The following is a 16,840-nucleotide window of genomic DNA, read 5'->3' on the forward strand; positions in this document are numbered from 1 at the left end:
TAAGTTTCTCAATTGCAGAAATCATGTCTTACCCATTTTTGTATGCCCAGAAGAGTCACTGGAAAATAGTATTTCTATACTTTAAAGTTTAAGAGATCAAAAGCTTTTAAAAGCATATTTAAGTAAGATGGTTCCTAAGCAAAGCACATTATCTAAATAATGAATACATGCATCTCTTTCGATGAAAACGTATTCTGGATTAGTAAGATTTTTTTTTTTTTTGAGAAAAAATTTATTTTCTTTTTGTTTTTTTTTCTTTTTTTCGGCTGGCCCATCATGCTGTTAATACTTTAGATCCTACATTCCCAGAGACTACATCCAAAGAATAACCAGCTTAAAATAATAAAGTTTTTGGAAGTTAGACTCCTCAGAGAAAATTAAACTACATGTTTCTACCTGTATTTCAAAATGTGTGACTGTGCCTGATGCGCCTGCCAGTAATCAGGAGATGGCCAGCAGTTAAGTAGGAAAATCCTGAACATCATTGGAATTACCAAGAAAGAACAAACAAAGCCAACAGCTGCTCAGCCCATCTTTTTTTCAGTGGTTTGCATCCTCACCCTCAATCTGTTCCTTGGCTTCTGCCCTGGAGCACAAAAGGTTAAAAACCAAACTTGGAGGAGTCTTTTGGACAGCCCCTGCTCTGAAGACAAAAAACTCTGTTTAAATCTCAGCTCCATTTCCTTACTAGTCAGGTGACCTTCATTATTTAACCTTTCTAAGCCTTATTTCCATCTATAAAATTGGAGTAACAGTACCGCCGACCTTGTATGGTTGCTGTGAGACTTAAATGAGAGGATCCTTGATACGGAATAAAGTCAACAAACGGATTGATAATGAGGACAGCAACAACAGAGCAAAGGGGAACAAAATCGAGCATAGTGTGTTTTCTGCAAGATTAAGCTTTTACATTCTGCCTTCAACAGTTTTCCTTTTAAATACTAAACTGGACATCTTCAGGCTGAAAATCCTACCCCTCATTTCTAAAGTCTTGGTGGACTGTTTCTTTTTTCTTTTAAGCAAGTAAGGTAAGCATACTTTTATTTGGGGTCTCAGCTGCTCTACCTCTAGGAATGATCCCTAAAAACCTGTAATGTGCTCAACTATTTAGTTATATCTTCTATAAAAACATTATGCCTATTATGTTTTAAATCTTCATTTTAAAAATATACACACAGATACATACATGTATAAAAAGATATACATTAACAATCATACTTTTTAGCTCTGGTTGATGAGATCATGATTTTCCTTTTCTTTTTCCCGTTTTTGAAAATTTTTAAGTTACATTTAAAAGGTTATTACATACTTTCCGTTTTTTTGTTTTTGGAAAAGTTTTAAATTACATCAAAAGGAGGTTATTATATGCTTTGCTCTGACCTAAGCACTGTTTCTTCACTCTAAGAAAGACACTATAAGTCAAAAGATTTCAACAGATATTAATAAATTATTCTACAGCGAGAAACACCTGATTCAAACCTGCTTTTGAAACAAGTGCAAGACAGAAGTTGGGCTTTAATGCATCTCTGATCAAAGGCTATGCTGAAAGACTTTTATTCCTCCTCCTAACAAATGTTATTGTCAAGGAATCCTAAATTGTCCGCTGGTGTCCAAGTTCAAATCATATGACTGTTGGGGGCAGTCTGTGTCTTGGTTTAGGAAAATAGAAATCCCCTAGAGAATAAGCAGAGACATAACAGATTCCTTACCTCACGAGTTAGCCACTGCCACCACTCAGTAAATAATATTATTCTGGTTTTGATTTTTTCTATAAATTTCTCATTCATTATTCATTATTCATTTTTTAATGTAAAAAAAGCCTACAATTTACTACTTATAGTCTACCCACAAAGGCTGGTTTTAACCTCACTTTTTTGGGAGCAATGCTTTCAACCTTTTCGTATAAAAAGAGCACCACCCACCTGGGCTACATCCAACCTGAAATGTTTAAACATTAAATTGTGTTCTTTTCAAAGCAATGGTCCCAAATTGCAACTATGAGGAACCAAGAGCATCCGACAGACTGCTTTTGAAAAACCATTATTTTAGAGATGTGCTTGGGGTGGGGCAGGGTGGGGAGGAATATTAATTAAAAAATAAGAGAAGAAACTGAAATAGTTCTATTTGTTTCAAAATTTTTCACATTGCATCACTGGCGAGGAACCATGATGTACAGTTAAAATACATGTATATTCTGATTATAGAATTATTATTATTATTATTATTATTATTAGATGCCACACTTTTGAAAGAATGTGGATAAAATGGTCTAAAACACTTTCTTCCTTCCCTTGTTTTCGGGGTCTCTACTGTTTACATGGCTTCTAGAGTTCTCGGATTTGCAAATAAAATGGACAGTAACTGTACCCAAGTCTGCACAGAGCTTTAAATTAGGGATTCAGCATTCCTTCAGGGGAAGGGCATTTATTACCCACACTCTTTAAGGCATGGCCCCCTACAATGACCGTCCATCTAATCCAAAAATTACTCGAACTTTCGCCCTTCAGGCCCCTAACCTGGCGAGGTGATTAAAACCTAGAGTCACACATGCATTATACTCAAGTGAGAAAAGGAGGAAATTCAAATCATAAAGCAACTCAGGAAAGTTACACTTATTAAGTCCTGGTGTCATCTGGCACCTTATTAATAAGTGTAGAATAATGGGCTCTGCACACCTGCTCCCGCTTCCACAGACTCCCCACAGGAGCATCTGGAGAGATCATCAAGTGCCCGTTGGGGACCCCTCTTCCCAGAGTCACCTTAGAGCTCTGGCCTAGACGGTCACCCTCACTGGACCGCACAGGCCTGGCAGTCTCTCTGCTCACAGGTGTAGACTTCAGACAGGTCCCACGTGAGCTGGGATACAGATAAATTCTTCACACGTCCAAGGACAAGAGGAAAAAGGACGCCTTCATGAAGGCTGTGAAGCTACAATAATTCACTCAGACTTTCTTTCACTCACTCATTCCTTCATCACGGAAAAACTACTGAATTCTAACTCTGCCAGGTATTATTCTGTTAGGTAATGTGATTCTTCACTCTTGAAAATCCAAATGTGGTTCTAATCACGTTTTATTCAGAGGTTTAAGAGGTTTTTTTGTTTTGCTTTTTTTTTTAATAGATTTTGTTCTAATCGCATCTGCTTATTTACAGACTTAGAGTTCTTCAAGCATTCCCCACTTAAAATTGAGGTCACTAATTTCCTCCTTTTGATATCTCTACATGAAATTTTACTCGCAAAAAATAATTTCCATGTTTGTCAATACTAAATTTCTTAATATTTCTTCAAAAAGCATTTAAAGCTATATCAATAAAATTTAAAAATGAACATATACCATATTCATTTAATTTGAAAGCATAGTAAGTTGCTAATTTTTCATACTCCTAATCTTTAATTGTATTTTCTGTGTACTACAGAGTGACATATTAAAGTTTTATAGGCACTCTCATATATTGCTTGTACAAATAAAAATCTTTACAAACTATCTGAAGGGTAATTTGCCAAAATGTATCTAGAGTGTTTAAAATGGTCTTATCTTCAGACCTAAAATATCATATTTAGAAATCTATCTAAGGAAATCCATAATAAAAAACATGTATTATACAAAGGTGTCCGTCACACATGATTTATAATCAGGGAATAACAAAGTCAACATAAATACCAAAATAGGAAACTGATTAAATTATCAATGACTAATCTATATAAGATATGCATACTAAAAGACATTTAAAATCACATTGCAGGGCTGGCCGAGTGGTGCGTTGGTTAGGAGTTGGTTTGGGATGCCAGCTCTGAGCATCAGGGCCCTGGTTCAGATCCCACATGAGGGCAGGTGACATTGCGCCCTCTACAGCTAAGATGCTGAACAACAGCTCGACCTGGAGCTGAGCTGCCGTGAGTCACCATGAGCAGCCGTCCAATGGCCAGAGAGCAACTGCCCCACCTGGGAAGAGCACGATGATAATACCTACATGGGCCAGTGAAGCGACATCCTCCACAACTAGACTGAAGAACCAAAGGACAGCAGCTTGTCTGTTCCCCTTCCCCCAATTCCCCAACGCAGTTCCTCTCCCCCAATTCCCCAATAAAATCTTTAAAAAAAAAAAAAATCACATGGCAGAAAAATATTTAAGGCTATTTGGATATCTGTAGCAAAATAAATTAGGTTAAAATGTGATTAATGAAAAAAACAAATTGGTGTGATCCAATTTATAGAAGAAAGAGAGGGAGGGAGGGAAGGAGGGAGGGAAATTATGCAAAAAAGGATGAGATGAACGAATAATTGCTTAAGAATGCAAACTTTAAAGTCAAAAGCCTGGCCTTAAATCTGTATAATATAATCTTCAATAAATTATCTCTCTGCTCCTGTTTCTTCATCTGTAAAATGGTTTGGTAACAGTGCCTTCATCACAGGGTTGAGGGGGATATGTAATAAATTACCGTATTTGAAGTGAACACGACACTAACATTGGGAACACAGTGAACACACCTTAAGAGTAACTAATTCTGGAAAGTGATAAACGTTATTTTTATTTTGTGTAATTATTTATTTATTTTGTGTATTTTTCTATATTTTCCAAGTATCCTCCAATCAATATACAATGCTTTACAGTAAGAACAAAGCAATTAATTTTTTAAAGTGGAAATGCATCTTAGTTTTATTTCCTTTTAGTACAAATATTTTTAGTTTGCTTTTTCTTTAACAAATTATTTAGCGTTCAAGCATCCCCTTAATTCAAATCACTACACTGCAAGGTTAAAATCTACGGACTTTCTGGTTGAATGCAGTAATGCAATAACTATAAAACACTACCATTAAATATGTGTATGGTGTTTTTTGCTAATAAAACAGATATTGAGATAGCTATTTAAGTTAATGTTTAAATGAATCATAAGAAGTAGGTCATGTATAATTAGTGAATATAAAATGTATGTAAATACACAATTCTACATATTAACAAGAAGACAGATTGCTATCTGTACCATAATCCATCAACATGGATTCATCTATACACTGGCAAAGCTTGAAATTCCTCATAAAACTGAGTAAGGCTTTCTTATTCACTGGTAAATACTTCTCCAAAGCCCAGAAGAAATTTTTCTCTGATGGGTCCTCCAGACCTAAAAAAAAAAGTTCATAGTAAGATGTGTAACAACAGAAAGGAAGTGGTTCATCAAATAAACAAAGGTTTTTAGGGGGCTGTTGGGGTGATTTCCCCAGGTGCACAAAAGTCCAAAGAGGCCACATCCCCAACAGTGTAAGGGTACAGCAGTCTGCACACTTCATGTGCACAGCATAGGTGAACAAAGCTGTGAAAATGAGACAGTAGATTTTTTGATCCTTTAGTTCCTCATTATTTAAGTTGATGCTGCATCAAAAAAAAAAGAAAGAAAGAAAAAACCTGCTCCATTCTAGAGTATGAATATGTATAAATAGAAATTGTGGTCCATGGGACCCCTGAATTACATGACTCAAAGCTATTAGAATTAAAGGGTTCAACTGTGTAGGAAGCAAATAACCTGTCAAAAGGAACTGGAAAGCACTGTGACAGATGAAGGAGACAAAAGCATACAGTCCTTATATTACCTATGCTACCAGAGCTAGCCTGCCAATTACTCAGTAATTGCCAACCAAAAGCATTCCGGACACACCTGGGGTCATCCCTTCCCAAAGCCGCGTGACCCGGAACAAAGGATCAGTTAGTCTCATTCAGGGCTATCATGCATAAACACCAAGGTGAGCTTCCTCATCTCACCTACAGATGGGGACATCCTGCACATGCACAGTTAGAGAACACGCCTATACATACACGGCATGCTCAAAAATGGCAGAAAACTTCTGGCCTGGGAGGAGATTTTAGGAATGACAATGAAGGTGGAATGAGACTAGTTCATGAAGAGGTGGGTATAGAGCCCTCCAGCGGCTGCCGAGCCTCAGGCGGTTTGATCAGGATCCGCCCCCTGGTCCTGCAAATCGTCCTGGACTTACCCCTGCAAAAAAACAACCGTCCTGGCAATGGTCAGTGTCAGGGATGGCACGGGTACGGAAGAAAGTTTAATTAAGTCTCAGCCCTTCTGTTAAACTCTTAGCAAATTACAGGATATGGTTACACCATCCTGATAACATCCAGGGTGATCTAAGTGGGTTTACAGGTTAACTGAAGCAAAGTTATGAATTCTAAGTAAAAGCTAGTCTATGTTAGGCTACCTATAACACTATATTTATATTTAAATTTATATATTTACAGTTATCCACTGTTACCAAAGAAATAACTCAAAGCAAAACAAAACTCCAAAACGCAAAACAAAAGATCATTTATTTGCTCTCGATTCTGTAGTTCAGGCCATGCTTAGCTAAGTGGCTAGTCTTATCTGCGATCACTCAGGCCTCTGCAATCTAGAGATAGCAGTGGCCCCAAAGGACAAGCTCCACTGTGCAAGCGGCTAACGAGAGACGCAGTTTGCACGATGTTTGCCCTAATTCACTGGCCAGTGGAAGTCATATAGCCAAGCCAAGGGCCAGGGAAGGGGACAACACAAGAGCGTGGGAACCAAAAGGCATGACTCACGGGCGTTGAGGAAGTGGGGGAGGGGTGTTACTGTAACAATCTACTGAAGTCCTGCCCTCTGGACCCAATGACTCATATCCTCCCACATGCAAAATAGATGCAGCCCTTCCAAGAACACCAAGGTCTCCTCTTACTTCTGCAAAAGGATCACATTCCATTACCTCCTGATATGCATCAGGTCGAGTGTGAAGCAGGATCCTGGGGTGCAACTTGAGCCTTTTTCTTAACTAACTGGCCCTTTAGTATAAGCCCGTTCAACCCCCTTAAAACTTGGTAGGCTTTCTAATTAGGGTTCATTTCATTCCCCCTAAAAGGATATCCATAACTCTTTTCAGACTAGATCTTTCTCTATTTTCAAGTATCAGGCTGGCACAAAGCCCTTAAGAGTCTTATAATCTCATCATCTCTTTTTCCTAACTAAAAGGATCTACTAAATCATACCTTAAATCTTTCTGAGGTTTTAATGGAGTCTTCCAGGGAAGATTTGATATTTACCCCAGACCACTCCTCCCTTTGAGAATCTTTTACCTGCCAGAGACTGCTAAAGAAACAGCCTACCCATTCCCCATGCCAAGTGAATGGACCATTCTCTCAGCTGACACTCTCTGCTTCCTGCTGGTCATTTTAAAAACTACAGAAATAAAAGATGGCTTGTACTGTAAAAAAAGAGAGAAAGAAAATTACCTGGCAAAAAAATATGAACTAAATGAAAAGATAACACTCTTAAAGCTCCAAAGTACAGAACATGCATTTAAAAATTTAAGAAATAAAAACAAAGTATATGAACTAGTATGAAGAATAAAAAATATTATAAACTATACCATTGTTATAAGCAATTAGAAACAATAAAATAAGCTAAAACTAGCACAAATATATGATAATAATTTAATAACAAAGGATAGGAAATAAAAACGTATTTTTAAAAGTTCCTAAGAGTTACAATTCAAAAGCTTAATTAACAAACCAAGGCAATCAGGAATTTTCAAACAAACGCAGTTCCCATGTCTGACAAACTCCCCAACAACTGGCCCCACCCAAGAGTTGGGGCTGTCTGTAAGGAAACGGTTCTCAAATGTCAGGATTTACAGAGCTTGTCGCCATGCAGGTTCCCAGGTGCTGGCAATGATTCTAGCGTCATAGATCTGGACTAGGGCTCGGGAATCTTCGTGAAGAAGCACCCAGGCGGTATAACTCAACAAGCGGCAAAGACTACCTGACTTGGGAGGGCTTTCTCAGACCAGCGCCCCTCATCCTTGGTGCTGTTGCACTCAGTCCTGAAGCCTGTAGGACAAGCCCACATTTCCAGTTTCAGAGCAAAGCTAACATGCTCCGTCCCATAGTGATAGCTCAGCTGAAGCAGCCTCACCCTTCCAACCCTCCCTCTGGCAAAAATTACAGCCACATTTTTCAAATTATAGGTCACGACCAATGCATGAGTCACAGAACCAAGTTAATGGGTTGAGAGACAGAAGAGAAAATATCAGAGGGCACTGCACATAATGATGGTCATTAGGTTTAAGTATTGTTACACGAAAATTTAGTTTCAGCTGTGTGAATGTGTGTACAGTGAAAAACTATATTACTTAATATGAGTCGTGGGCATATGAAGGTTTGAAAACCCCTGCCATAAAGAATACCACGGATTCATCAAGAGCTAAAATGTTTTCAGGTGAAGAGTGCAGCAACACCCTCAAAGCCAAAGAAAAACATTCTAATGACGATAACTTCATTTTATCATATTTCTGTAGAGTTTAATTATTCAGAGAACTGAATACGCATTTAGTCATCATCCCTCTGAATGGGCAGGTGAGAGGTACCCGGTCTCTTTCTTTTAGAAGCTTACAGAGTATCATCAGGATTAACCTATCAATTAACTAGAGGACTAGAGGACAATACAAAAGAATTTATAATCTTGAGTTCAATGTACAGTGCTGTAGGATTTCAAAGAAGTGAGTGATGGAATTGGGGACAGCTGTGTGAAGAAAACAGGACTTGAGTTTAGCCTTAAACAGTCTTGAATGTACTCAGAATTTCTGTTCCAACTCTCTATCTTATATAGGCCTCATCATCTGATCCTGATGTGGCCATTAAAACCAAAAATTGTAACTTACCAAGAACTGACAAATGTTCATAGGACAGCCGATGGTTTTGATGCATACTTCCTACTCTGGGAATGTACTTCCCTTTAGTTAGGGTCTCTGATCATGTCCCTTAATTCCCTCCAAGGTCATGGTGCATTTATACAGATGCTTAATGTTTTATTGTACTTGTGTATGAGTTTTGCATTGGAAATATTTTGAAGATGTCTACTGTATCATATTTCCAGACACTGAAGTCTAATTCCTTCCTATAAAGTCAGAACCTCCAATTTAAAGTAGGGTACCTTCCATCAATCTAAGTTTAAAAATCCCTCATCGCCCTCTGTAAAATAAGCTTACTTTCTATCTTTGTTCACACTCAAAATGTACTCCAAAGCCATCCCAAAATTAAATCACTTACTAATTATACCATTCCGTAAACCAAAATAAAATGGAACCAAATATCTCTGTGAGCAGGACTGTTATAGGGAGGCATAGCAGCATAGGGATGAAACACAATTTTTATTACTTGTTATTTAGTAAAATGGAAGGCATCCTCAGAATTGGTTCAAGCCAGTTCTAGAACATAATGGCTGTGTGAGCTTGGGCAACTTATCTCAAATACCTGGCCTCAGTTTTTTTAAATGTAAACTTCAAAACTTGAGTCAATATCTCTTGAAATAGTAAAAGTTCTAGCAAATGAATCTGAATAAGATATTAAAATTTAAAATCTGTAAAGAAAAGCATTACTATACCAATCATCAAGCATCGTGACTCAGAAGAGCACATGGAAGTACTGTTGAAGGGGCATGACGTGTGCATCCTACTCTCAAATGGTTCGGTAACAACGTGTGTGTGTGTGTGTACATATATGTGTATATACATAGAAACACAGGTACATATATTACATATATAAAGAGAGAAAGATAGAAAAGAGGAAGGAGGGAAGGAGAGGGAGGGAAAGAGAATAAAATAAATGTGGTAAAATGCTGAAAACTGGTGAATCTGATTCGAGGATACTTGGGGGTTCTCTGTACCCCTCTTACAACTTTTCTGTAAGTCTAAAATTACATTGACATTTAAAAAGAGAGAGCGCGTGCACCTTATGAAGTCAGAGTTAAATAACAGCTACAAGCCCGGCTACGGCAAACAGAGGCACACTGTCACTCTGTCATGGGAAGAGAAGAAAACCCACAAGGGACAGTATGAGGTTATCACTCACCAACAGTTTCAGCATCACATATTTGTCACTATAAATACAAACAGATCTTTTTGAATTCTCTATTAATCACAGGTTGCAGAACTACATAAAAACGGATAACATCCTAAGGGGTAAAAACCTCAGGTGAGATTTTGGAGCCAAAGGTAATTTGAGAAAAAGGTGCACAAAGAAGTCAACACAGCATTAACTCCTGGCTTCTGTCAAAGTCAGCCCCAGTGAACCAAGGGGAGAAGAACTCAGAGCTCAGCATCAGAGGAAGCGTGTGTCGGTGGAGCCCCGCCTCTTGGAGCGCAAATTCAGCAGGTAAGATAAAACTCCCCGACTCAACGTTAAATTCTGGTGCATACAGCATGCTATATCCCTTTCCGTGAGAGTCTATGTGCATCTGGCTTCTCAGAATTGAAAATAATAGTGGGGTGTCGAAAAAGTCATGACGCATTTTTGCAACGAAAAACAGAAAAAATACATCATGACTTTTCTGACAACTCAATAGTTACAACCTACAATAACTGTTGCATATTAAGCCCACGACAGGTTTAAAAAAATTCATAAAATAAATAAATGTGATGGAGAGAGAGAGTGTGTGTGAGCCTCTTTCCTTGCTTCTTTTTTTTTAACAGAACTTTTAATTTTAAACTCAGCGGGGAAATAAAACAATGACTCTGAAGAGCCAGGTAGGAGTCTAAGAGGTTGATTGCAAACCAGTTTCTTTAGGTTCATTTGCAGGTCACCGAAAGTCAAGACAATTTTGAAGCAATGATTCTGTGTTATTGATGGATGAAGCCCTCAGTGCTGATTAAACTCCATTTTCCCTCACATTTTCTAATTTTCTAATATATTCTGCATAAATCTTTCTCTGAAGTCTGAGCTAGAGAGCTAGTATTGTGTAGCAATGTTTTCAAGTTTCTTCCCCTCGGGCTATGCAAAATGGAAAGAGGAAAATGGCATATGATATCAAAATGATGTAGCAATTGCAACAAAAACAGGACAATGAGGCCCATAATTATTTCTTTCACTTACTTTGGAAAATCTTAAACCGTAATTTTAAATGCAGAAGGCATACACCTTTCCTAAGAACCAGTGACCCTGCTGTGGGCATTCTTACTCAAATCCAATCTAGAACTTTGGTGTGAGGTCATTAAACTATTCTGAGGGCACCTTTTTACTCTAAAAGCCTCTGTAAGGGATTGAACTTCTCATTTGAATAACTGCATTCCATTCACATAAATTTCCTCTGTAGTTTCAACTGTATGCAATATCAGTCTTCATTTCCTGAGTTAAATTAAGGTTGAGGAATGTGGTGCTTCTTTAAAATAAAAAAGGCACCTACTTTCATGGTAACTTTTCAGCAAGCAGCAGGAGTGATTTGTGTGCACTAGAGGGGAACCCACCAATGTGAAGTCCTTTATCAACAATTTCTGCCAGCATCCCTGGTACGCAGAGTGGTGCAAAGGTTATAGCTCACCAATGTACCTAGACAACTTCATAAAAAAAAGCAAATGTTCTTTAAACTGAATCCTGGTTTCCACTGAATTGTGACATTATATCATTAAAAACTTTATTTTCATTCATGACTTACTTTCAACTAGCTGTGATGCCATGTTTGATCATCGCTATCCTTGGAGCCAAATACTTAATTGTAAATTAATATTGGAAACCTACCTAACCTACAAAAGGAACCACTGAGGAATGTTTAAAAAGCAAAGAATTATTTCTTATAAGAGGAAATCCTGAAAACGAGCTTCTATTAAATCCCAGGCCAACAGAATTTTTAAGACACAAAAACAGCTCTTACACAAAATTTCCTATTCAGAGTGAATTTCCAATGCAGCTATAACAGTGTTTATTCAATAAACACCAAAGGACTGGTATTACATGTCCCTTTAATGAGATTCGATCTTTTCAATCCTTAGATTTTCTTAAATGACATGTCTACAAGTTACACAGTGATCTTTAAGAAAAACCATCTCTTTAGAGATGATCCACTTGGCCCTGGGCTATTTCTAACCAAAGACATCTAAACTGAATCAGTCCATTCCAGAATTCAGTGACTGAGAATATCAATCTGTTCCAAGTTTTGTCAGCCTTGGCTGGCAAAGACTCAGTCATGCTAGGTAGGCCCCAAAGGTCAAAAACAATTTTTTAGATTACCTCTGCAATCAGCCATGTGGCCTTGGGGTCACAGTGCCTGTGGCGGATGTACTTACCTATTCACCATTCTTCCTTCCCTCCCTACCCTTGCCAGGTCTCCCTTCCTGGGTTCTTCCATGGGACCTTGCTTTCACCGATGGAGTGGGCAGAAGAGTGGAAGCTCTGAACTGAGGCTTTCACGAGGTCCTGAGTGCTTCCACTCACCCTCTTGTCTCCTGCTGTCACTCATGAGAAGAGCAGCCCCAGGCAGCAAAGGGTCCTTCAGTCTAGGCCCCAATGATACCTGAAGCAGACTGAACCAAAGCTACAGTCAACCCCCAGACTCAGGAGTAAGAAACAAAGATCTGCATGTAAGCCACCGGAATCTTTGGGCTGTTTGCTGTCATAGTAAAAATTAACCCAGTGGCCAGCAATGAAAGGGCTGGAGGTCTTATTCTCTGGTACTGCTCTGTTCCAAATTAAAAGTTCCAGGTCCAGTCTCCAAAACCATATGTGGAACCAAATAAGCTTAATTTCAGGAACTACCAGGCACTGGCCAAACATCGACCTAACCGTCTGATATCTTCTATATTAATCTCATCTGAAGACGCAGCCATCATCTCTGATTAGTAATTCTTGAACCTCCTCCTCAAGGAAGTACCTTGAAGACAGCGCCTGTATCTGACGCCCCACTGGACTACAGCACCTGAAACAGTGTTCTGCACGTATGAGCCATATGATAACTCTTACTCCATTTCACCGTTCCCAGTGCTTTTCACTGTCGCCCATGGCCCAACATGACCTCCCGAGTTGCAGACTTATTCGTATATTTGAAATGACAAAAATGACTAGATATGATCTTTCCACCTGAATACACAGGTGAACTGACAAACTTTGCAACAAATGATGCTCAAGACAGATACCTACACCAATATGAATTCCTTCAAAATGGCACACAGGTTCCTTCAATGAGTACTGAGGTGCCAAATGGATGGCTGGGTGGCATATCTCATGGTGCCACACATGCACATGCAGCAGACATGTGCCAGCAGTCAAGGGTACAACCCCTACGGAGGCCGGTAAGGGGCCGGCCTGTCACCCCTTCCCCAGGGCACTTTTCTGTCTTGAGTTTTCATCACTGATCCTGTGTCACCACGTCCTGCTCACTGCCCCAGCTGCCTAGTTTTCACCACCATCCTCTATCACTCAACTGGCCTATGTTAGTTTCTTTCCTCTTCTTCTGCATGCTTTTTTCCTTCGTTCCTACCTCTTGCTTTGCTCTGCCTCTCTTTCACGCTTTCAAGCCTGGGTACCAGAAGACACACCACACATCCAGAAAACTCCCTTCCTTCACAATAAATCAACTCGCTGCCATCCACCAGATATAAATTCCAGGCCTCGGAGTCAGTAAAAGCAGGTGTGTTCCCTGCAGGGCACTCAGGGACTCCAAGGGATCGCCACACACCCTGCAGCTATTCTAGTACTTGCATCATTAGATAAATTTGAAGATAGGAATACTTTCCAATTTTTTTTTGTCCAAAAGTCTGCTGAACCCCATAGTCTAAACATGTTCTGTTCATCAAGGCTGTGTAATAGCTAAGATGTCTTCAAATACGCTGAGTTAATGAATCCCCGTAGCTCCTTCTTGCGATTTCTGCTCCTAAGGAATTTTAAGGATGATTTAGTGATATCTAATGAAATTGTCAATAAATTATCTATTATACTTAGAAATAGTCTAGAAGTCCTGAAAATGAATACAACTGTAATCAACACACATCCTTCCTTTCTTCCCAAAATATCCTTCCCCTTTTTATTCTGAAAATAACACACACACCTCTTCTTCTGAGACATGTCACCCCTGTGTCTCCGTGGACGCCCATGGAACAGTGTGAGTCAAAGACTCAAACATATGCTGTCATTTTCGTACTCAGACCAGCCACAGGCTAGGAGGGTGCCCCTGTCCAAAGCTGGGCCAACCCTGGCACCCTAACCAGCTGCCCAAAGTGGGTCTCTATTTGTGTAGATAAGGGCATGTGACCCCAGCTAAATCAACCGCAGACCTTCTCCAAGATTTTTCAAAGTGAAATGTAGGCAAGAGGAGAGCTCTCTTCTCAGGCGGTGATGAAACTGGGCATCTGAAGGCACGAGAGCTGCCAGCAGCCATGTGCCCTGCATTGTGAAGAAAGATGGTTTGCGAGAATGAAGCCAAGATGCCGACAGAAGCAGACGTTACAAGCAGGGAGGCTGAGCTTCCTGGCAGCACCCTGGCAGCACTTACGTCCCTCGTTCCAGTCGTCCGTCCCTGACAATTGCCACCCTCCTGCCTCCTCCTGGGTACACAATACGCCTTCCAATAAACTCCCCTGTAACAGCTAAGTCAACCCAAGCTGTGTTTCTGTAACCAGTAGCCAAGGAAATTCTGCGTAATAGACCAAGCAAACTGCAAGGTAACAAATTTGACTTCCTGGGGGTAAGGTCGAGGAGTACTGTAAGAAATTCTAAGGTATCTGCAGCTAACGTAGTGTTAGTGGACAGACTGGCATTTCCGAGTGACACTATGTGACACTTTCTTCACTGAGGCTAAGCCCCGTCTACTCATAACAGTCAATTTCTTGTATTTTAGTGAAGTTAGTAAATTTCCTCTTAGTGCAAGCCATGAACATAGATGATCAGTGGGTAAATGCTGGGCTTAAAACGTGAATATTGGAATACTAAGATTTCCATATGATCCTCTGGCATATCATCAGATCCAAGGTCTGGAGGTTTTGTGTTCTGGAAAAAAAATCCATCTCAGGATAGTAATAGCTATGTAACAAGATGGCAGTAATGAAACTGCAAAAATAATTATTAATGTGATTATTTGTCATCAAAAGATACATACCTGCTCGTTGATGGATTCAGTGGGATCCAAGGGACGAAAAAGGGATTTGGGGGAGGGCTGTAGGGAGGGCAGTTTTAATCTCATATGATGGTTCTGACTCAAAAGCTCAGCCAGCAAAGCCTAGCTTTCCCGAAGGACTGGATCTAAGATGAGGCTGCCAGGAATTCAAAATTAAAGACGCAGGAAATATAAAACCCAATCTGTGTTAAATGTATTAAACTGCATTTAGAAGTAAAGGAAAATACCTGTATTTCCCTCTGCTTATGTTTACCCTACCTCTGCAATAAAACTTTTTACTTTCAAAGTAAGTGACCGGTTGCTTGGGGTGGTGACCCACTATGGAGCGAATCTGAGATGCGACAGTTGGGTTCAGAATCCCCTGCCCAAGAGGAGGCCACGCTCAAATGGTGGAAGAAGTCAATATTGACAGCCCTGCTTTAGATCTCCAACTTCACCCAAAGAACGCACACTCAAAGGACCTTACTGACTGCCAAAACTCAAGGAGAAGAAATCTGGTTTTCAGTACAATAATTACAATGAAAAAAAGCAAATTCATTCTAACTGCTCAAAGCTGTGTCTGTACCATTAACTAATTCTAACTAAAATGGAAAGAAAAAATGAAATAAGCTTGTTATTCTCTGTATAATTTTAAGCTCTTAGAAGCTTATATGTTCATTGTACTTATTTGTTTTACACAGTTATTTAGCACGAAGCATGAGCTTAATACATGCCAATAACGAAAGAAAACAAACCATATTACAATATGCAAATTCTTCTTAATTGCATAAACTTACTGAAAAAGCTAAGCTCTAGACATCAACTTTAGAACAACAATGTTTTCTCTAAGTTATCCCAGAAGACCATTTGCATATAACTTCTGGAAATCTCCATTCCAAAGTTCTTCCAATGTAAACTGCATTTAATCTTTTCAGTCAGAATCATGCTTATAGAACACACTAGAATATTCACCTGGGACCAGCGCTCTAGACTTTTCTACCTACCAGAAGTGTGTGTGTGTGTGTGTGTGTGTATTATAGTTGCCATACTGACTATATATATATATATATATATATATATATATATATATATATATATATATACCAATAGAGTAAGTGAATTTGACCCAAACCCATCCTGCAACCATACTAATGATTTGGTCTCAAAAGGATATTTAAGTGTGGATTCAAATATGGATAGTTAAAATATCTTAATATCCCAGCTCATATCCACAGAAAATGATGTCATCTAGCAAAGTTTGTTTAGCATCCCTACTTATAATTCCTTAAAAAAATAAACTATAGACACAAGGAGCAATCTGATACTTATGTTTCTTTACCTCTCCTCTGATTGTGCCTGCGTTAGAAGATCTGATAAAGAAGGTGAGTAAAGTTAAATTTCAGTTCAAGGTCTTTTTAAAACCTGCCCATTCCCAGCACAGTTAAGATGGAGAAATCTCATTTCTATGCTTGAGAAACAAGGAAACATATGCTTTAAGGAATGAAGGCACTCTTTAAATGCCTTGCATTTAAATACCTGCATCGATGCCCCTTCCACTCTTGCCACACAGGCGACCCGATCCAGGAAAGTCACCGCCACAGGCACTGCCACAAAAAAGCCTTTACAAAAGGCCCTGAAGTACCTTTTCACCCAGCCTTGGGACTGCGCCATACCTTAAAAAAAAACAAAGAAAACAAGTATGAAACTAAGTATAAAACAAATGTCCAAAAAGGTGAAAAAGAAAGAGACAAAAGCAGCTTAAGGAAAATAAGAGTTAAGGAAAAGCAACCTCATCTTAATATATTTCACACCCATCCCTGTAGCCACTGTAGTAAATTTGATTTAAAATCCCAAAAGCAAATATATTCACTCAGGCTAACTCTTTTCGGCAGCTCAAGTCCACTTAAAAACTTCCAGTGGAAAATTGCTCCTCACAAAGCAGTAAGTTAGAAAAAAAAAAAA

At 39.1% G+C, this 16,840-nt stretch overlaps 1 protein-coding gene across 1 annotated transcript in view; it reads right to left on the reverse strand.

Annotated features, from left to right (window-relative positions):
* Positions 1-16,840, reverse strand: part of IMMP2L (inner mitochondrial membrane peptidase subunit 2) — a 772,705-nt gene that overhangs the window by 731,470 nt on the left and 24,395 nt on the right. The window contains exon 2 of the mRNA XM_019653032.1: positions 16,415-16,551. Coding sequence (XP_019508577.1) covers positions 16,415-16,549 — 135 coding nt within the window. The 5' untranslated portion in view covers positions 16,550-16,551. The remainder of the gene's footprint in view (positions 1-16,414; positions 16,552-16,840) is intronic.

The sequence above is a fragment of the Hipposideros armiger genome, unplaced genomic scaffold, assembly GCF_001890085.2.
Source record: "Hipposideros armiger isolate ML-2016 unplaced genomic scaffold, ASM189008v1 scaffold_192, whole genome shotgun sequence".
NCBI lineage: Eukaryota > Metazoa > Chordata > Mammalia > Chiroptera > Hipposideridae > Hipposideros > Hipposideros armiger.